Source organism: Nerophis lumbriciformis, linkage group LG16, assembly GCF_033978685.3.
Source record: "Nerophis lumbriciformis linkage group LG16, RoL_Nlum_v2.1, whole genome shotgun sequence".
Lineage (NCBI taxonomy): Eukaryota > Metazoa > Chordata > Actinopteri > Syngnathiformes > Syngnathidae > Nerophis > Nerophis lumbriciformis.
In genome coordinates, this window is record NC_084563.2 from 21202593 (window position 1) to 21225524 (window position 22932).

The 22932-nt window shown below is 41.1% G+C and overlaps 1 protein-coding gene across 2 annotated transcripts in view; it reads right to left on the reverse strand.

The window, feature by feature from the left end:
- The window catches only part of ocrl (OCRL inositol polyphosphate-5-phosphatase), a 151496-nt gene that overhangs the window by 103034 nt on the left and 25530 nt on the right, over positions 1-22932 (reverse strand). For both annotated transcript variants that reach the window (XR_009816941.1, XM_061976775.1), the window contains exons 6-15: positions 20772-20966; positions 18396-18624; positions 18151-18321; positions 17872-17973; positions 17670-17784; positions 8551-8667; positions 8290-8471; positions 767-878; positions 572-681; positions 279-414 (exon numbers count right to left, since the gene is read on the reverse strand). Coding sequence is in view for 1 of the 2 variants with exons in the window: in XM_061976775.1 (XP_061832759.1) it covers positions 279-414; positions 572-681; positions 767-878; positions 8290-8471; positions 8551-8667; positions 17670-17784; positions 17872-17973; positions 18151-18321; positions 18396-18624; positions 20772-20966 (1469 nt within the window). In the remaining variant the exon portion in view is untranslated. The remainder of the gene's footprint in view (positions 1-278; positions 415-571; positions 682-766; positions 879-8289; positions 8472-8550; positions 8668-17669; positions 17785-17871; positions 17974-18150; positions 18322-18395; positions 18625-20771; positions 20967-22932) is intronic.

Genomic DNA, 22932 nt, shown 5'->3' on the forward strand with positions numbered 1-22932 from the left:
TATTCTTTACCCAAAATCTTAGTAAATGTTAGGGTAGGATTTTATGAAACAAAATTGTTTTATTTTAAGTAATATATACATTTATAACAGCTGTTTATCTATTTTATGGAGGAATGTAGTAAATCATAGAAACGGCACCCAATGTTATTAAAATTTATAGATTTTGAATCGAGAATCGATTCTGTATTGAACCGTTACCCCCAAGAATCGAATCAAATCGCCAAAGATTCCCAGCCCTAGTATGTCTTATATGTTTTGTGTATTACAGCACTTCTTACCCCTATTTTGAAGATGGAGCTGACCGGTTTGTGGTCACTGGTTTGCAGCTCCATGTGACTGCGGTATTTGAGCTGCTTGACATTGTTGCCCCGCCACAGGATCCTGTCACACCACGCTGGAACACGACACTTTCCGCTAGAGGAAACAGTCAAAGAGTTTCAGGCACCGTACAGACACGCTGACTCTTGTGTTTGTGCAGCGATAACAACGGAAACGCCTGCTTTGCTGACAAGGTTTAGTCAGAGGCAATAACACCGGAAAAGTAAAAGCAGATGCATCCAAATGATGTTACCTGGAGTCCCAACGGTCCGTTCTGGAATCGTACTTGTACGTTGGGATGAAGTTGATCTCTCCTTCCATGAAGTCAGTGAAGGCTCTTTTGGTCTGCCTCTGAATGTTCAGCTGTCAGAGAGAGTTAGACAAGTTACAAGACAGATCTTTAAACAATGCCAGTGCCCCCAATGACCACTGGTTGACCCCTCCTCACCTGATCAAACTCCTGAAGCTTTTTCAGCTCATTCTGGGAGATGAGGCGTTTGACCTCAGCAGCGTCGTACATGAAGAGGCGATAGTTCAAATCCCCAAACCAGATGACCACACTATAACACACACAGATGTTGTTCGGTGCCAGGGCAGTTCATCACAACTTTCATATTTGAAAACAGTTATTAAAAACTAAAAATGAGCACTAAACTAAAAAAAACTAAGTGGTGTAACAATAACCCTTAATCAAGGTATGGTATATACATTAGTTGTAGGGTAACAATTTGTTTCAATTTTGGTACAGTAAAGGAAACAAAATGCAGAATATAAAACTGCTAAAGTCTTGTCAATTAAATAAGGATGTCTCAGTTTGATATCAGCAAAGCAAAACAAGTATCGGATTATATCGGCCTGCATCTAAAATCTCAGTTCTGCTCCCGCTAATTTTAGCACTATCTTAGCAGAAAAATAAGTTGTCTCCATTTGAGAAGCCTGTAAGATTCTTTACTTCGAAACACTGTAAAATTCAACATACAGAAAAAAAGGTATTCTCTGTGACATACCATCATAAAATAAATGCATTAAAACCAATGTGCTAGCTCGATGCCAATCTACAAAACCCAAAACCAGTGAAGTTGGCACGTTGTGTAAATGGTAAATAAAAACAGAATACAATCATTTGCATATATATTATTATATATATATATATATTCAATTGAATGGACTGCAAAGACAAGGCACTTAACGTTCGAACTGGAAAACCTTATTTTTTGCGAATATTAGCTCATTTGGAATTTCATGCCTGCAACATGTTTTAAAAAAGCTGGCACAAGTGGCAAAAAAGACTGAGAAAGTTGAGGAATGCTCATCAAACACCTGTTCACCATCCCACAGGTGAACAGGCTAATTGGGAACAGGTGGGTGTCACGCAGCTTCCATGAAATGCTCAGTCATTCACAAACAAGGATGGGGCGAGGGTCACCACCTTGTGAACAAATGCGTGAGCAAATTGTCCAACAGTTTAAGAACAACATTTCTCAACCAGCTATTGCAAGGAATTTAGGGATTTCACCATCTACGGTCCGTAATATCATCAAAAGGTTCCGAGAATTGCACGTAAGCGATGATATTACGGACCTTCGATCCTTCAGGCGGTACTGCATCAAAAAGCAACATCGGTGTTGAAAGATATCACCACATGGGCTCAGGAATACTTCAGAAAACCACTGTCAGTAACTACAGTTGGTCGCTACATCTGTAGGTGCAAGTTAAAACTCTACTATGCAAAGTGAAAGCCATTTATCAACAACACCCAGAAACGTCACCGGCTTCGCTGGGCCTGAGCTCATCTAAGATGGACTGATGCAAAGTGGAAAAGTGTTCTGTGGTTTGACGACTGCACATTTCTAATTGTTTTTGGAAACTGTGGACATTGTGTCCTTCAGACCAAAGAGGAAAAAAAACATCCGGATTGTTCTAGGCACAAAGTTCAAAAGCCAGCATCTGTGATGGTATGGGAGTGTATTAGTGCCCAAGACATGGGTAACTTATACATCTGTGAAGGCACCATTAATGCTGAGAGGTACATACAGGTTTTGGAGCAACATATGTTGCCATCTAAGCAACGTTATCATGGACGCCCCTGCTTATTTCAGAAAGACAATGCCAAGCCACGTGTTACAACAGCGTGGCTTCATAGTAAAAGAGTGCGGGTACTAGACTGGCCTGCCTGTAGTCCAGACCTGTCTCCCATTGAAAATGTGTGGCGCGATACGAAGCCTAAAATACCACAACAGAGACAGCGGACTGTTGAACAACTTAAGCTGTACATCAAGCAAGAATGGGAAATAATTCCACCAGAAAAGCTTAAAAAATGTGTCTCCTCAGTTCCCAAACATTTACTGAGTGTTGTTAAAAGGAAAGGCCATGTAACACAGTGTTAGAAATGTCCCTGTGCCAACTTTTTTGCTTCCATTAAACTGTAAGTTAATGATTATTTGAATGTTTTTTTAAAAGTTTCTCAGTTCAAAGATTAAATATCTTGTCTTAGCAGTCTATTCAATTGAATAAAAGTTAAAAAGCAAATCATTGTATTCTGTTTTTATTTACGAATTACACAAAGTGGCAACTTCACTGGTTTTGGGTTTTGTACATTGGATATGCCATGGAGGCCCACAGGCTGCTAATTAGCATTATTGATTTTACAGGGCGATTTCAACACCTCCAAATTTGACAATCAACACTCGTAGTGAGATGCACGTTAGATTCAAGGTGATGGTGTGAAACAAGAACAATACTTCCTGGCAAACACTTTATAGTGTTCAAACACATTAAACTTAATAGTAATAGACTATTTCCGGACTACGCTAGCACACCAAGGACAAACTGAAATGAATGCATACTGACAACTCAATCTCAGGTGTGAAAACACAAAATAGTATAGGATTCATTACAGACTCCGCTCTAGCTCTTCTATCTAGCAGTGCCTGAATCTTGCATAGAGAGTTCATGTACTCACAACAGCATATCACTTAGCATTCCACTTTAAAAATCAAGGAAATGTATGTATTATTTATGGTGATATCACATTTGATCGATATCGGACAATATTCAAGGCTATCCATCGTGACAACCAAGTTGAATCTGCTAGCAGGTAATCCTCCAATACACTGAATTTTCAAATAAATATAAACAAAACAATATGTAATATTTTACAAGGTTTCTTTTCCGCAAAGTGCAATTATGTAGACAAGTGCAACAGTTTGTAAATTATGGTTTAATTTTTAGGAAATGAAAGATCCTTATTGCTTGAGGGGCAGCATTAAAGGGGAACTGCACTTTTTTTTTTTTTGCCTACCATTCACAATCATTATGAAAGACATGACAGATGTATTTTTTTAATGCATTCTAACTCAAAAATAAGTAAATAAAAGTCCCCTTATATCGGAGCCAATGGGAGGTCCATTAAACCCAATAAAAAACATCCAAAAACCGCCACCAATACTCCATTTACATTTTGTGATTTGAATATCAACCAAGTATTAGTGATAGTGATATATGTCTTAATATGTAGCACTTTGAGATTTGATGTCAATTGAAAAGTCCATTATAAATAAAAGTTATTATTATTCTTATCATTGTTGTTATTATAAGCGCTAACGCAGACAAACTATTTATAGCGGCGCCGTGATCACAAGCTTGTGTGCCAATGTTGACATGATCGACTGATCAGCTGCTTTCTCGTTTCCTTGCTCGTCAAACTTTATTCTAGATCATGGGTATCAAACTGTGGCCTGCGGGCCAAATTTGGCCCGCCGTGTAATTTCACTTGGCCCTTGAGGCGATATCAAATTAACACTAGAGCTGGCCCACCGATTATAAACAGCGGCGGTGCCGCGGTAACACCGCATTCACCGCTAATTCTCATACTTGCCAAGCCTCCCGTGTATAGTGCAGCCCGGAAGAGTTAGGGCTGCATGGGATTCTGGGTATTTGTTCTGTTGTGTTTATGTTATGTCATTCTTGTTTGGTGTGAGTTCACAGTGTGGCGTATATTTGTAACAGTGTTAAAGTTATTTATATGGGCACCCTCAGTGTAACCTGTATCACTGTTGATCAAGTACCGTATTTTTCGGAGTATAAGTCGCACTGGAGTATAAGTCGCATTTTTGGGGGGAATTTATTTGATAAAAGCCAACACCAAGAATAGACATTTGAAAGGCAATTTAAAATAAATAAAGAATAGTGAACAACAGGCTGAATAAGTGTACGTTATATGAGGCATAAATAACCAACTGAGAACGTGCCTGGTATGTTAACGTAACATATTATGGTAAGAGTCATTCAAATAACTATAACATATAGAACATGCTATACATTTACCAAACAATCTGTCACTCCTAATCGCTAAATCCTATGAAATCTTATACGTCTAGTCTCTTACGTGAATGAGCTAAATAATTTTATTTGATATTTTACGGTATTGTGTTAATAATTTCACACATAAGTCGCTCCGGAGTATAAGTCGCTTTCCCGGCCAAACTATGAAAAAAACTACGACTTATAGTCCGAAAAATACGGTATGCGTTGCATTCCCGTGTGTGTTTATGCAGAAGCCGCACATATCTTGTGACTGGGCCGGCACGTTGTTAGAATGGATAAAAAGCGGACGTGACGACAGCTCGTAGTCGACGTTAAAGGCAGTGCCTTTAAGGCACGCCTCCAAGACTGTGGTCCGGTTGGACTACGAGATATAATGACTGATGAACACCTTCGTTCGATAATGAAGGTTGCCTCAGCTCAAAGTCTGAGCCCCGACATTAATGAACTAGTATCCAAGAAAACATGGCAGGTATCTGGCTTGGGCACATCAGATTAGATCAGTGTGTTGCAAACTGAGCAGTTTAAAGTCCTGAATGGTTGGTTTATTCATTATTTTATTTTCAAATTTATTAGCCTGTGGAAAAAGTTACTGTTGATATTTACCTCAGAAGGCTGCAATTAGAAAAGAGGCATTCAATTTGTATTTAAATTGTATTTGATATGTCATTGATATTTTTTAATTATTATTATTATTTGAAACTTGAATTTGCATGTCACTATAAAGTTATATAAGCCTTGCTTGTTCAATATTCAATGCAAAACTTGTTTGGGTCCCTATTAAAAGGTTAATTTGTTCAACCTTGGCCCGCGGCTTTGTTTAGTTTAAAATGTTGGCCCACTCTGTATTTGAGTTTGACACCCCTGTTGTAGATCATAAATCATGCCGACAAATTGGTACACTTTGACAGCCAATTTAAACCCAGAAATTACGAGAAAGAAAACAAAAACATGTTTGGTTCCGCCTCACTTTTCTTCGCGAGGATTATGAGTCATGGTTCATCTAAATGGGAATATATGAACATCCTAACAGTCGGCATCCTAATGACAGCAGACATTGTACAGGAAGTGATTTTATATTACGTTTGTTGGCTCTCATAAAATCTGCAGTGATTAGTAATCAGTGATTTTGAGAAAAAAAAAGCGAACGTTGTGATGCGTTTTTGAAATGAATGTGCCTGTTACTGCATTACATATATACTTACATCATGTACAGGTAAAAGCCAGTAAATTAGAATATTTTGAAAAACTTGATTTATTTCAGCAATTGCATTCAAAAGGTGTAACTTGTACATTATATGTATTCATTGCACACAGACTGATGCATTCAAATGTTTATTTCATTTAATTTTGATGATTTGAAGTGGCAACAAATGAAAATCCAAAATTCCGTGTGTCACAAAATTAGAATATTACTTAAGGCTAATACAAAAAAGGGATTTTTAGAAATGTTGGCCAACTGAAAAGTATGAAAATGAAAAATATGAGCATGTACAATACTCAATACTTGGTTGGAGCTCCTTTTGCCTCAATTACTGCGTTAATGCGGCGTGGCATGGAGTCGATGAGTTTCTGGCACTGCTCAGGTGTTATGAGAGCCCAGGTTGCTCTGATAGTGGCCTTCAACTCTTCTGCGTTTTTGGGTCTGGCATTCTGCATCTTCCTTTTCACAATACCCCACAGATTTTCTATGGGGCTAAGGTCAGGGGAGTTGGCGGGCCAATTTAGAACAGAAATACCATGGTCCGTAAACCAGGCACGGGTAGATTTTGCGCTGTGTGCAGGCGCCAAGTCCTGTTGGAACTTGAAATCTCCATCTCCATAGAGCAGGTCAGCAGCAGGAAGCATGAAGTGCTCTAAAACTTGCTGGTAGACGGCTGCGTTGACCCTGGATCTCAGGAAACAGAGTGGACTGACACCAGCAGATGACATGGCACCCCAAACCATCACTGATGGTGGAAACTTTACACTAGACTTCAGGCAACGTGGATCCTGTGCCTCTCCTGTCTTCCTCCAGACTCTGGGACCTAGATTTCCAAAGGAAATGCAAAATTTGCTTTCGTCAGAAAACATGACTTTGGACCACTCAGCAGCAGTCCAGCTCTTTTTTTCCTTAGCCCAGGTGAGACGCTTTTCGCGCTGTTTCTTGGTCAACAGTGGCTTCACACGAGGTATGCGGCAGTTGAAACCCATGTCTTTCAAGCGTCTCTTGGTGGTGGATCTTGAAGCACTGACTCCAGCAGCTGTCCACTCCTGAATCTCCCCCACATTTTTGAATGGTTTTTTTTTCACAATCTTGACCAGGGCGCGGTGATCCCTATCGCTTGTACACTTTTTCTGACCACAGTTTTTCCTTCCCTTTGCCTCTCCATTAATGTGTTTGGACACAGAGCTCTGAGAACAGCCAGCCTCTTCAGCAATAACCTTTTGTGTCTTTCCCTCCTTGTGCAATGTGTCGATGGTTGCCTTTTGGACAGCTGTCAAATCTGAAGTCTTCCCCATGTTTGTGTAGGCTTCAGAACTGGACTGAGAGACCATTTAAAGCCCTTTGCAGGTGTTTTGAGTTAATCAGCTGATTAGTTTGTGGCACCAGGTGTCTTCAAAATTTAACCCTTACACAATATTCTAATTTTGTGACACACGGAATTTTGGATTTTCATTTGTTGCCACTTCAAATCATCAAAATTAAATGAAATAAACATTTGAATGCATCAGTCTGTGTGCAATGAATAAATATAATGTACAAGTTACACCTTTTGAATGCAATTACTGAAATAAATCAAGTTTTTCAAAATATTCTAATTTACTGGCTTTTACCTGTATATTGAACCTTAATGGACTTGTTTCGGTGTTTTTAAGGGCTTTATAGGCAGAATAGAGCGGCTCCATTGTAAGCAGACTTTTGATTAATCAATCAAAGTTTATTTATATAGCCCTAAATCACGAATGTCTCAAAAGGGCTGCACAATCCACAACGACATCCTCGGCTTAGATCCCACATCAGGGCAAGAAAAAACTCGACCCAATGGGATACAATGAGAAACCTTGGAGGGGACCGGGGCAATGGACGTCGAGTGGATCTAGTTAATTTGTGTGAGAGTCCAGTCCATAGTGGGGCGATCAGATCTCACTTGATCACAATTATTTACGAGTTAGATTGCATTAAAAAAAAAAAACTGTCATCAAGTCTTTCATAAGGAGTGTGAACTATAGGCCAAATTCCCAAAAAAGTGCAGTTCCCCTTTAAGAGTTCCAGCTAGTAACCCTGTTCCCCAACTTTACTGAACAATGGCGTGCTGCCATCCGTCTTATCCACTTGACTTTGTCCATTTACGTTTTTCACCGGGACCTTTAACGACGAAAGATTCTTCCCCTTGGCACTATCTCTACCCGTGACTCCTGCTAGCCAAGAAATGAGTTGCACTGCACTTGTTTAAGAAGCAAACTTGTGACTATATCGCCAGGCAGTTCCACTTCCTGTCCCCCACATGTGTGCTGGACAAAGTGTACCAAGTGGGAAATCAGTGCGCCTCTGTACCGTACCGAAAAACCCAATTACGACGAGTACATGCACCATTACACCTTTTGACATCTGTAAAGCTAATGAGCGAGCGCCACGTTGGCACTGAAAAGCCCGAGGGAACTCACTCGTGCTTGTGGATACTCAGAGGGGGGTGGTCCAGTAGGTGGAAGGTCATGCGAGCGCAAATGTCTTTATAGTCTTGGTTGCGGCGCTCAAAATCTTCCACGTGTGCCGCCAGATGCGAGTTGACGATGCAGAAGCTCGTGTTGTGGAACACAAACCTCACTGCCACCCCTCCTTTGTTCCCCTGAGAAGAAAAAAAAACACATTTTAGCTACAAAAGAAACAGCTTTTTCAGAAGTTTCCCCAAGTTAGTCCGCCTGTACCATTTTGCCCATGATTCCCGTGCCGACGTGTTCTGCGGCCACTTCTTTGATGATGTTCTTGTGTTTCTTATTGACATAGACCACCAACATCATGCCAACCAGTCTATTGATGCGAACCTGACGGGAGGAATTTAGCAAGTTAGTGGCTCTGCTCATCACAAGCCGGCTGGGAAAAGAATAAAAGGGAAAACATAATCATCTCCCGAAACAGTGTCAAGAGTATGGAGGAGATACCGAGAGACAGGCCGGTAAATAAATAAAAGTATATAACATACATCCATAAACGTGGATGCATATGAAAAAGTGCAATATATTTATCTGTACAGTAACCTATTTATTTATTTATATATGCATCTTATTGCTTTTTTATTCTGCACTACCATGAGCTGATGAAACAAAATTTTGTTCTTATCTGTAATGTAAAGTTCAAATTTGAATGACAATAAAAAGGAATATTAAGTCTAAACCAAAATAAACCAGAAGCAAGGGGGAACGTGCAGTAAATAACTTTCAGCTGGGTTTAGGTCGGGTGAAGAAAGGGTTTACGTAATCATTATTGATTTCTATACAATGCATGCAGTATTGAATTTAATCATATTTATATAGCGCTTTTCTCTAGTGACTCAAAGAGATTTTACATAGTGAAAACCCAATATCTAAGTTACCGGTACATTTAAACCAGTGTGGGTGGCACTGGGAGGAGGTGCGTAAAGTGTCTTGCCCAAGGACACAACGGCAGTGACTAGGATGGCGGAAGCGGGGATCGAACCTGGAACCCTCATTTTGCTTGCACGGCCACTCTACCAACCGAGCTATACCGGTATAATACTACCATGCATGCAGTGAAGTAATAATGTCCTGTATAAAAAAACTCCTGACTTCTTCCTGTTCCATTGTTTGAGAAAAGTCCATCCATCCATGTACCCATCTTCTTCCGCTTATCCGAGGTCGGGTCGCGGGGGCAGCAGCCTAAGCAGGGAAGTCCAGACTTCCCTCTCCCCAGCCACTTCGTCCAGCTCTTCCCGGGGGATCCCAAGGCGTTCCCAGGCCAGCCGGGAGACATAGTCTTCCCAACGTGTCCTGGGTCTTCCCCGTGGCCTCCTACCGGTCGGACGTGCCCTAAACACCTCCCTAGGGAGCCGTTCGGGTGGCATCCTGACCAGATGCCCGAACCACCTCATCTGGCTCCTCTCGATGTGGAGGAGCAGCGGCTTTACATTGAGCTCCTCCGGGATGACAGAGCCTCTCACCCTATCTCTAAGGGAGAGCCCCGCCACCTGGCGGAGGAGACTCATTTCAGCCGCTTGTACCCGTGATCTTGTCTTTTCGGTCATAACCCAAAGCTCATGACCATAGGTGAGGATGGGAACGTAGATCGACCGGTAAATTGAGAGCTTTGCCTTCTGGCTCAGCTCCTTCTTCACCACAACGGATCGATAAAGCGTCCGCATTACTGAAGACGCCGCACATCCGCCTGTCGATCTCACAATCCACTCTTCCTGTTTGAGGAAAGTGACTTCTAAAAACTGGTAGGTGGTTTAAAAAAGTTAAAAGTTAAAGTACCAATGATTGTCACACACACACTAGGTGTGGCGAGATTATTCTCTGCATTTGACCCATCACCCTTGATCACCCCCTGGGAGGTGAGGGGAGCAGTGGGCAGCAGCGGTGGCCGCGCCCGGGAATCATTTTGGTGATTTAACCCCCAATTCCAACCCTTGATGCTGAGTGCCAAGCAGGGAGGTAATGGGTCCCATTTTTTTATAGTCTTTGGTATGACTCGGCCGGGGTTTGAACTCACAACCTACCGATCTCAGGGCGGACACTCTAACCACTAGGCCACTGAGTAGGTGGCCTAGTGGCCACCTACTTGTGGCCACTAGGGACTTGTTTGAGTCCAACTTGCTGCTCTTTAATAATAGTACACCTCCCTCATTACATAAATACTAGGGGTGTAACGGTTTTACAAATGCCGCGGTATTTCGGTATCACAATCATAACAATAGTACAGTGACGAGTGACGGTATAAAATGAAAATTTGGTCAGTGCAGGTTTTTGCTGGCATTTTTTAATTTGGCCTGTCTGGAAGTAAACTACCATATTTTTCGGACTATAAGTCGCTCCGGAGTATAAATCGCACCGGCCGAAAATGCATAATAAAGAAGGAAAAAACATATATAAGTCGCATTTTTGGGGGAAATTTATTTGATAAAAGCCAACACCAAGACTATACATTTGAAAGACAATTTAAAATAAATAAAGAATAGTGAACAGGCTGAAAAGTGTACGTTATATGAGGCATAAATAACCAACTGAGAACGTGCCTGGTATGTTAACGTAACATATTATGGCAAGAGTCATTCAAATAACTATAACATATAGAACATGCTATACATTTACCAAACAATCTGTCACTCCTAATCGCTAAATCCCATGAAATCTTATACGTCTAGTCTCTTACGTGAATGAGCTAAATAATATTATTTGATATTTTACGTTAATGTGTTAATCATTTCACACTTAAGTCGCTCCTGAGTATAAGTCGAACCCCCCGCCAAACTATGAAAAAAACTGCGACTTAGAGTCCGAAAAATACGGTACATCCGCCAGGTTTTAAAGGGGAGAGAAAGCATCGTTTTTTTGGACGTTTCCAGAAGTTTTCTTTTAAATCTATCCATAGGTTTTTTGAGTGACAGGCAAACAAACCCTGGTGAAAACGCAACCTATTTGGTCCGTGTACTGCGAGGCAAAGTTGCCACCTTCGTCCGTAGCGTTTCCAAGACGATACATGAAGCTGATCAGAAGATGTTTTAACCCACTTGTTTTCCCAATAACACCGAATCAACTCGTTAAATGTAATATGAGAAGCTATTTAATAAACTATCACCCGGAAAATATATTTGATGCCAAGGAGGCCAAGCGTTAAAATGTGAGATAGTTAGATTATTAAATGTTAAATTATCACTTAACTTTTCTAAGAATCAGCATTTTCCAAAGTGATATAAGATGTCCACTAACTCTGAAGTTAAAAGTTGAACAACACTAAAGTAAACATTATTGTTTTACATCATATTTATATTAAATGTTTTAATTAATTTAATAATTTTTAAATATACTGTCAAAAAATTTACATACACTTGTGTAAGGACATAATGTCATGGCTGTCTTGAGTTTCCAATAATTTCTACAACTCTTATTTTTTTGTGATAGAGTGATTGGAGCACATACTTGTTGGTCACAAAAAACATTCATGAAGTTTGGTTCTTTTATGAATTCATTATGGTTCTACTGAAAATGTGACCAAATTTGCTGGGTCAAAAGTATACATACAGCAATGTTAATATTTGCTTACATGTCCCTTTGCAAGTTTCACTGCAATAAGGCGCTTTTGGTAGCCATCCACAAGCTTCTGGCAAGCTTCTGGTTGAATGGTGTTAAAAGGCCTCACCTTTTCTCCTCCAAACGTATTGCTGGGTATTGTGGCCAAACAGCTACATTTTTGTTTCATCTTCCCAAAGTCCTGACTTAAACGTGTGGACAATGCTGAAGAAACAAGTCCATGTCAGAAAACCAACACATTTAGCTGAACTGCACTAATTTTGTCAAGAGGAGTGGTCAAAAATTCAAGCAGAAGCTTGTGGATGGCTACCAAAAGCACCTTATTGCAGTGAAACTTGCCAAGGGACATGTAAGCAAATATTAACATTGCTGTATGTATACTTTTGACCCAGCACATTTGCTCACATTTTCAGTAGACCCATAATAAATTCATAAATAAACCAAACATCATGAATGTTTTTTGTGACCAACAAGTATATGCTCCAATCACTCTATCACAAAAAAATAAGATTTGTAGAAATGATTGGAAACTCAAGACAGCCATGACATTATGTTCTTTACAAGTGTATGTAAACTTTTGACCACAACTGTATATACTGGTTGTTAGCAATGATATGATTAGAACATTTGAGCATTAAGTTTGTGTTCAATTACAGTAAGTGTGCTTACCCTAAACATTCTTGCCACTTCATTTTACACATTTCAAGTCTTTTTTTGGACATATACCACAATAATATCATAGTGTGAGCTTAATACCGTGATAATATTGCACCGTGAGATTTTGATATCATTACATCCCTAATAAATATACATCACCAGACTTTATTTTACCGAATAAGCATCCAGGTTTATACAGCTAATTTAGGAAAATATGAAAAACAATAACCATGTGGTCCAAATACTCTCTACCAATGCTTCTCAATTGTTATGGTCATAACTCTCCTGGAGGACAACATTTTCCCTGCAACCCCCGAATTTAATTACTATTTTGATTACTATTGAGAAAACGACCATTTTTCGACCAAATTTTTGTAATCAATCAGAAATATCAAGTAGCTAAAATGCGTCAAACATGGATAAGTGTAGAGTGTTTTGCATTTTTGCCATCTTGCTTTGTAGTGGGTTTAAATGGGTGTAATTTTGAATTTTGTATGGTGCTTGGACATTTTTTTATAATGTTCAGTGAGCAGGTTGTGTTATGTGTGACCATGTGTGTTGACAATTTGTGTTGGTTGGATTATTCTTTTTTTTTTTTTTCACCATGACTAGGGAAGGTTGTCTGCTTTGGGTCATGTAAGTAAATGCTGTGCATTGTTTCAATCAGAGCATAATTAAAAGTCATTGATATAAATTATCCACACTGGCTACTTGATGGTGACAAAATTGCAGCATCGAAGTCTGTCTTTTAAAATAAATGCAATATTCCTGCAGGCAAGAGTCCTTATTAAACTCAAGACGTTCCGCAGGCCAAATTGAAGACAATAGTTAAGACATCCCTGCTCTAGTCTAACCCTAACTGTCAGTTATCAAACTAATTTTAAATTCAGTTTTACACATTAAGAAACAACAGCATAACAGTTTACAGCATTGATTGCAAATAATTATTGCAAAACACAGATGGAATGCTGTGTTTGAAAATACTAACTGGAATGATGTGTTTGTAAGGAATCAAAATTACTGCATAGGTAGTACTGGTAATTTAGGGGGAGTGTCATTCAAAATAATCCATAAATTATACCAGTGTAAGAGCTTTTCGAGAAAATTCATTCATAACATTGATCTAGTATGTGTTTTTTGTAACTTATTTGAGGAAACTATTTTCCACCTATTTTTTGAATGCACATATTTACGCCTCTAAAGGATTGAAATATAATCACTTTTTGATAAAATAACGGTTCAAGTATGTATAGAAAAAAGCAGTTTTATTTGGATATAATAGAGACGGATTATAATGTGAAATATATTCCCCCAAAAAATTACCCATGCAAACAATTATATCCACAAATGGAAATGGTTAACTCAAATTAAAGACTATTGAAATAAACAAAAATAAAAATAAACTTCAGAAATTATAATTAGTTTAAAATGTTCCACTTTCAAATTACGTACGAGTTATATATTGTACCCCTCTCTATTATTTTTGTGTAATACATTTATATGTGCTGTTTATTTTAATTTATTTTTGTTTATTTAGTTTTGTTACCAGTAGTATTGGTTTCAACTTTGTGCGTTCACCTACACTCAATGGAAATAGGAAAATTAACACAGTGTCACTCTCCTCTCTGAGCTGCCACCTTAACGTGGTAGGAGTTTGCGTGTCCCAATGATCCTAGGAGCTATGTTGTCCGGGGGCTTTATGCCCCCTGGTAGGGTCTCCCAAGACAAACTGGTCCTAGGTGAGGGATCAGACAAAGAGCAGCTCGAAGACCTTTATGAAGAAAACAAACAAGGAACCCAGATTTCCCTTGCCCGGACGCGGGTCACCGGGGCCCCCCTCTGGAGCCAGGCCCGGAGGTGGGGCACGATGGCGAGCGCCTGGTGGCCGGGCCTGTCCCCATGGGGCCCGGCCGGGCACAGCCCGAAGAGGCAACGTGGGTCCCCCCTCCAATGGGCTCACCACCCATAGCAGGGGTCATAGAGGTCGGGTGCGATGTGAGCTGGGCGGCAGCCGAGGGCAGGGCACTTGGCGGTCCGATCCTCGGCTACAGAAGCTAGCTCTTGGGACGTGGAACGTCACCTCGCTGGGGGGGAAGGAGCCTGAGCTAGTGCGCGAGGTGGAGAAGTTCCGGCTAGATATAGTCGGACTCACTTCGACGCACAGCAAGGGCTCTGGAACCAGTTCTCTCGAGAGGGGCTGGACTCTCTTCCACTCTGGCGTTGCCGGCAGTGAGAGGCGACGGGCTGGGGTGGCAATTCTTGTTTCCCCCCGGCTCAGAGCCTGTACGTTGGAGTTCAACCCGGTGGACGAGAGGGTAGCTTCCCTCCGCCTTCGGGTGGAGGAACGGGTCCTGACTGTGGTTTGCGCATACGCGCCAAACCGCAGCTCAGAGTACCCACCCTTTTTGGATTCACTCGAGGGAGTACTTGAGAGTGCTCCCCCGGGTGATTCCCTCGTTCTACTGGGGGACTTCAATGCTCATGTTGGCAGCGACAGTGAAACCTGGAGAGGCGTGATTGGGAAGAATGGCTGCCCGGATCTGAACCCGAGCGGTGTTTTGTTATTGGACTTTTGTGCCCGTCACAGATTGTCCATAACGAACACCATGTTCAAACATAAGGGTGTCCATATGTGCACTTGGCACCAGGACACCCTAGGCCGCAGTTCCATGATCGACTTTGTAGTTGTGTCATCGGATTTGCGGCCTCATGTTTTGGACACTCGGGTGAAGAGAGGGGCGGAGCTTTCTACCGATCACCACCTGGTGGTGAGTTGGCTGCGATGGTGGGGGAGGATGCCGGACAGACCTGGCAGGCCCAAACGCATTGTGAGGGTTTGCTGGGAACGTCTGGCAGAGTCTCCTGTCAGAGAGAGTTTCAATTCCCACCTCCGGAAGAACTTTGAACATGTCACGAGGGAGGTGCTGGACATTGAGTCCAGAGAATCAATGTGGGATGAGAATCAGCACCTCCAAGTCCGAGTCCATGGTTCTCGCCCGGAAAAGGGTGGAGTGCCATCTCCGGGTTGGGGAGGAGATATTGCCCCAAGTGGAGGAGTTCAAGTACCTCGGAGTCTTGTTCACGAATGAGGGAAGAGTGGATCGTGAGATCGACAGGCGGATCGGTGCGGCGTCTTCAGTAATGCGGATGCTGTATCGATCCGTTGTGGTGAAGAAGGAGCTGAGCCGGAAGGCAAAGCTCTCAATTTACCGGTCGATCTACGTTCCCATCCTCACCTATGGTCATGAGCTTTGGGTTATGACCGAAAGGACAAGATCACGGGTACAAGCGGCCGAAATGAGTTTCCTCCGCCGGGTGGCGGGGCTCTCCCTTAGAGATAGGGTGAGCTCAAAGTAAAGCCGCTGCTCCTCCACATCGAGAGGGGCCAGATGAGGTGGTTCGGGCATCTGGTCAGGATGCCACCCAAACGCCTCCCTAGGGAGGTGTTTAGGGCACGTCCGACCGGTAGGAGGCCGCGGGGAAGACCCAGGACACGTTGGGAAGACTATGTCTCCCGGCTGGCCTGGGAACGCCTCGGGGTCCCACAGGAAGAGCTGGACGAAGTGGCTGGGGAGAGGGAAGTCTGGGCTTCCCTGCTTAGGCTGCTGCCCCCGCGACCTGACCTCGGATAAGCGGAAGAAGATGGATGGATGGATGGAACACAGTGTCACTTAAGAATTGATGATAAGCAGATAGAAAGGGTGTATTCGATTACATTTTTGGGAATCTATAAAGATGACAAATTAAATTGGAAACTTCACATAAATATACTCAATACAAAGATGGCAAAAATTATTGCTGTTATATAAAATTTTAAACTCTGTAAATCAAAAGGCTCTTAACATGTTAAATAACTCTTTCGTACTCCCATATCTCAATTATTGTGTTAAAATCTGGTGTAAAAATTACAAATCAAACATCAACTCTATGTTCTTACTTCCAAAAAAAGCTGTTAGAATTGTAAATTATGTGGATTACTATGATCATACCAATGCTATTTTTATTAAATTAAAAACATTAAATCTGCATCATCTTGTTGACCTCAACCCTGCTATTGTGATGTATAAAGCTCATAACCGCAAGCTGCCTGAGTGTCTACAGGAGAGGTTCAAACCCAGGGAGAGTCCCTATGACCTCAGAGGTTCAGCTGTCTTTCAGAATGCAAACATAAGAACTATCTTAAAAAGTAAATGTGTTTCTGTCAGGTGGGTTCATCTGTGGAACAGCCTGGATGATGCCTTAAAATGTTCCAGTTCCATTCACACATTTAAAAAAACCTTTAAGACCAATGTCTTGGAAAAATATATCGCTCTTGAATCAATACCAGTAGTTAAAACTATGATCAATGTTTGTTACAAAACTAAATGTGGGACATAAATAATAATGGAAGTATAAGTGTTTGTATATAGCAAATTATTGGTACACATTTTTAACCAACACGTGTACAGGGATATTTCACAACTGTTTGTCTATGTCTTTACTGTGTATGTATTTGAACACTGTTTATGTTGTGTACAAGGTGTATTTATTATAATATGTTGTGTAAAGGAAATTTCACATTTCTATGAAGCTCAAGATCAGACCGCGATGTCTCCTGGTTTTACTACAATTTGTAGTTTATAGGGTTAGGCAAAATAAGTGCTCAACTTCAGCCTAAACCGTTTCGGTCTGTAAAATTGTCAATTTATGAATGTAAAACTGTTTGTTTATTTTGTTGACCACTGACCAAAGAAATAATAAACTAAACTAAAACTAAACAATGAAGAAAAAAAGAAGAAAAAAACAGTATACAGCATTGCATTTACAAAATAATCAGCTACACAGCATCACGCCTTGTTTTTTACGCATCTTCCTACTGGAAAATGTTGAGTAATTTGACTTGTGAGGGAGCTCCCATTGCTGGATTGGTAGCTGCAGCGCCATCACACTACTTTCCCAATAAAAACAAATGATTTACAATTCAAAGCAGGGAAACTAAATCTATATATAATATACGGGGGAGGGACCGTTGAACCGCAAATAGACGACACACTAAAATTGTGTGTGTAGTTCTTACAGAAATCCAGGATGTGTGACTTATTTTCATGAGCAGCTTAGTTAAATACATGACATCATCCACTCACCCTCTTATATTGTGCTTTAGGGTGTAGGCCTCTCTCAACTGCCTCCACCCACTGCTGCTCCTTGGAGGAGTCCATGTAGAAGAAAGCTTCAGTGCTCAGGTCCAATTCTTGGAAACTAAGTCATCGAGGAATCAACAGGAGTTGGTTACAAAGACAGACGGTGTATACGTTATATGTCAGAAAATGAACAATCAGCACTGACCCCAGGGCGTACATATCAGGAGGTTCTGGGTCACAAGAGAGCCAGGACTCAAGGCTGCTGTCTGGAGACTGCCCGTTCACATTCCAAGTGCCAGTGAAGAGCCTGCAGGAACAATGGAGAAGCTTTGTTTGCACAACCATAACGCAACACCTTTGGCATCTTCTGATTTTATTATGCATTCTAATACAAAAGTAGATGTAAACACAGTGAAATGCGCAAAATCTACAGAGCTTGTGATGTCCTGGTGGGAAATGTCAAACAGAAAGGAAGAGCTGCCACCTGAAGTTCTGGAGGTCCACATATTCGTTTTCCTTCTTTCCCAGGCGGCGTTTGATGAGGTACTCCCTCTGTCCCGCCTGGCTGGAGAACATGGCCTGTCTCATCGTGTTTGTGGTGGGACTGTCGGACCAAGACGCCGGCCTGTCCCGCTCGAAGCCCGGTCGGAAACTACTGCAGGATTGGAGAAAGAAAACAATGATTTTGAGCGTCTTTCAAGAGCCATTGAAAAAGGCAAGCGGGCTCACTCTGGTCTGAAGTTGTCTTTGGCTTGAGAGGAGACGGCTCTCTCTTTAGGGGGCGGGGGCGCAGGCAGCTGATAAGAGGGAGGGAAGGAGGCTTTGCGCGGAGGCAGAGGGGGAACCGGAGGAGGGTCCCTTGGGGCCGCCATCCTGTTCTGCTGGTTCTTCTTTTCCTCCACTTTCAAGGTGTGATCGAAGTTGTCCTCAAAGCCAAAGTCTGAGGCGAGTGACTGAGCTGGAGGGTCAAAGCGAACAAGTAGACGTTAGCCCTGGAAAAAGTATGCATTGACTGTAAATCCTCTCATTGCAGCTGGGGTCGTTATGTACCGTATTTTCCGGCCCAAAGGGCGCACCGGATTATAAGACGCACTGCCGATGAATGGTTTATTTTCTATGTTTTTTCATATATAAGGCGCACCGGATTATTGGACGCATTAAAGGAGTCATATTACTATTATTTTTTTCTAAATGTAAATTACTTCCTTGTGGTCTACATAACATGTAATGGTGGTTCTTTGGTCAAAATGTCGCATGGATTATGTTTTACAGATCATCTTCAAGCCGCTTTCTGACAGTCGCTTCCGGATGCGCCGTTTTGTGGGTGGTCTTATTTACGTGGCTCACCTTCGGCAGCGTCTTCTCCCCGCCATCTTTGTTGTAGCGGTGTAGCGTGCAAGGACGGGGGTGGAAGAAGTGTCAAAAGATGGAGCTAACCGTTTTAATGACATTCAGACTTTACTTCAATAACAGAGCAGCATCTCCTCATGTGACACAGAAATGTGTCCCGTGAAAAACCGTCCGACTGGAACTATAATAACTAAAGTTCCTTGGGTGAATAATGTAAAGTCACTACACCGGTATGTTTTAGCGCTTTCTTGGCAAGTTTACTGACAGATATAAGTAAGAACTTTACACTACTTTATATTAGAAATGGCAACAGCGGAGGATGACTGTCCCATGACAAGAAGATAGAGAAAAAGAAGACGTTTATCGACTACGGTGTCAGCACGGACCACAAAGGCGGACGCAACATAATTTTATTTTATTTTTTAGCTGCTAAAGGACTTACAGGGCTGATTAAAATGTATTTAATGTATATGTTTTGGTGTCATTTAATGTTTTTTTAATTATGTTACATTTTTCACATTGAATACAGTATATATCTGTCCTACCTGTGTGTCAACATTTTGGACGGTCAGAAATAATAATAAATATATCATCTATTCAGCAACATCATTTTATAATTTTATAGTCAATCAATCAATCAATCAATGTTTATTTATATAGCCCTAAATCACAAGTGTCTCAAAGGGCTGCACAAGCCACAACGACATCCTCGGTACAAAGCCCACATAAGCTGCTGTAGTTGCTAGTAGATGGTTGCAAAGCTGTAACTTAAAGGAATTGACGGAAGGGCACCACCAGGAGTGGAGCCTGTGGCTTAATTTGACTCAACACGGGGAACCTTCCCTGGCCCGGACACAGAAAGGATTGACAGATTGATGACTCTTTTTGACAGGCTTAAAGGGCTGATTAAAACTAATTTAATTGATGTCCTTTGGTGCCATTTAATGTTTTTTAATGACGTTAATGTTCATTAAATATCGTTAAAAATGTTCCTATATAAAAAAAAAACTTCTTTAAGTATGCATTTTTTGCATCTTGAGCAAAGTATGTGCAGCCTCTCTCCAATGAGTGCACCTTCAGCGGTAAAAAAAAAAAAGGGGGGGGGAAGTGGTTTCTGTTGTAGACGCACTAAAGGACTGCTTCTAAAAAGCCCATAAAAAGTAGTACTTGTCTCTTGCATGTATGAAAATATAGAAAAACGCCACAGGTAAGGAGCATGATAACATGAGTGTGCAGTAAATGAGTGTCTCTATGGTGATCCCCTATATATTACATGCAAAACCCTCATTTAAATAAGGCGGTCTGCACCACTTTACAATTGCACTAGCAGTCTTAGTAATTCACACGCAACACGCCTACTAATAGTGCATGCTATTTTACGGAATGCACACGCTGTTTAGCGTGTGGTATTTGGATCTTGGTAAATCAGGCCCCAAGTTTTTTTTTTAACCAGGGAAAAAACTGCACTTTTAGATGTTTAATATATATTGAAGTGCAAGAGAGGGATTTGATTTTTATTGCTTGTTACTTATTTAGGATAATTAAAAGTTATTGACATTCCAATTATAAGGGTAAAAATACCAATGAAAAATAATAGTTTATTGCATGTGAAAGAATTACTTGCATTATTATAATATATTAAGATTATATTAATGCTTAATTTGGTCTGACAATAATGCTGACAATATCGTTTGTTTGCAATAATTTGTGGGTTTTAAGCATTGATGGTAAATATATTTTCAGAGCATACATTACCTGCATTAGCCCGATGTGTGGATGTGCTGCTATTGAAGCTAGGAGGCAGTGCGCTGGTCGTACTCGGCAGGTTGACTCCAGAGTCCACACAGTTGGCAGTCTTGTGTCCATGCTGAGGCGGGTTGGGTACTGTACCTCTTTGAGGTGTTAGTGCATCGTGATCCATCACGCCAGGGCTGGAGCGATTCGACTGAACTGGGAAATAAAATACACAAGAGTCGGAGTCACGTGACGAGTGGGGATGCAGCTGTATCAAAAACTCCTATCATGGTTATCATGGACAAAATGATGGCGCTATTGTTGAATGTGCTGAAAAAGCACTTGAAAATCTTTTGAACGCATTATTTTTTTTAAATAACTAAAATAAATAGTGGTTTTCTAACAGTGTGTCTATTTTGCAGGTTTTGTGTTTCTTATGCTTCACTGATAGTGTTGTAGTCTTAGTATTGTCTTTTATGGCTAAACTTGTACTGTAGCACTTTAGGATTTGTTTCAATGAAAAGTGTGGAACATGGCAGGCGTTGCGGTGTCCTACTGTGTTCAGCGGTCCTTAAACTATAAAGATCTCGGTCTCGTATTCCTCTGAGTATCGAAGGATCACTTTGCTCTAAGAGAGCACAGCTTGTAGGTTCAATACGCACAACTAAATATCTTAGTTCCTCAGGCAGCAACATGTTTATACAAGTTTAGATTGGGGTATGTTCTTTATTAATGAGGAAAGATGTTAATGTCTCTTGTTTTCATTTTGGCATTTAAGCTCGCAAGAAAACGTTAATCAGTCCGCAGGTTTATTAGTCATTATTTTCCAACAAATTAAATTTAAAAACGGTATTACTGTAAATTCCAGAATGTAGGCCGCTACTTTTTCTCCTACACTTTGAACAACGTGGCTTATAAAACTGTGCGGCTAATTTATAAATGTATTTTTTGCTAATTACCGTCAAGTTTTGTGTTCAATAGTTTTTATTAAACCCAAGCACAGGACTGAAATAGTGTGTTATTGTCTGAACTATGGCGCCATCTTTTGGACGAGTTCACTCACTGCTGGTGCTGTGAGTTGACAATGTACTTCCTGTTTGGCCTTCAACCGAAAACAAAACCGTCCATAGCGTTTCTACTCGTTTGGATTCTTCATTCATCACACCAAGCAACGTTTGTAAGTGTCACTAATATATATATATATATATATATATATATACACACACACACGTAAAAGCCAGTAAATTAGACTATTTTGAAAAACTTGATTTATTTCAGTAATTGCATTCAAAAGGTGTAACTTGTACATTATATTTATTCATTGCACACAGACTGATGCATTCAAATGTTTATTTCATTTAATTTTGATGATTTGAAGTGGCAACAAATGAAAATCCAAAATTCCGTGTGTCACAAAATTAGAATATTACTTAAGGCTAATACAAAAAAGGGATTTTTAGAAATGTTGGCCAACTGAAAAGTATGAAAATGAAAAATATGAGCATGTACAATACTCAATACTTGGTTGGAGCTCCTTTTGCCTCAATTACTGCGTTTATGCGGCGTGGCATGGAGTCGATGAGTTTCTGGCACTGCTCAGGTGTTATGAGAGCCCAGGTTGCTCTGATAGTGGCCTTCAACTCTTCTGCGTTTTTGGGTCTGGCATTCTGCATCTTCCTTTTCACAATACCCCACAGATTTTCTATGGGGCTAAGGTCAGGGGAGTTGGCGGGCCAATTTAGAACAGAAATACCATGGTCCGTAAACCAGGCACGGGTAGATTTTGCGCTGTGTGCAGGCGCCAAGTCCTGTTGGAACTTGAAATCTCCATCTCCATAGAGCAGGTCAGCAGCAGGAAGCATGAAGTGCTCTAAAACTTGCTGGTAGACGGCTGCGTTGACCCTGGATCTCAGGAAACAGAGTGGACCGACACCAGCAGATGACATGGCACCCCAAACCATCACCCAACCATGCAAATTTTGCATTTCCTTTGGAAATCGAGGTCCCAGAGTCTGGAGGAAGACAGGAGAGGCACAGGATCCACGTTGCCTGAAGTCTAGTGTAAAGTTTCCACCATCAGTGATGGTTTGGGGTGCCATGTCATCTGCTGGTGTCGGTCCACTCTGTTTCCTGAGATCCAGGGTTTTTTACTATTTATAAAAATAAAAAATTAAATTTAAAT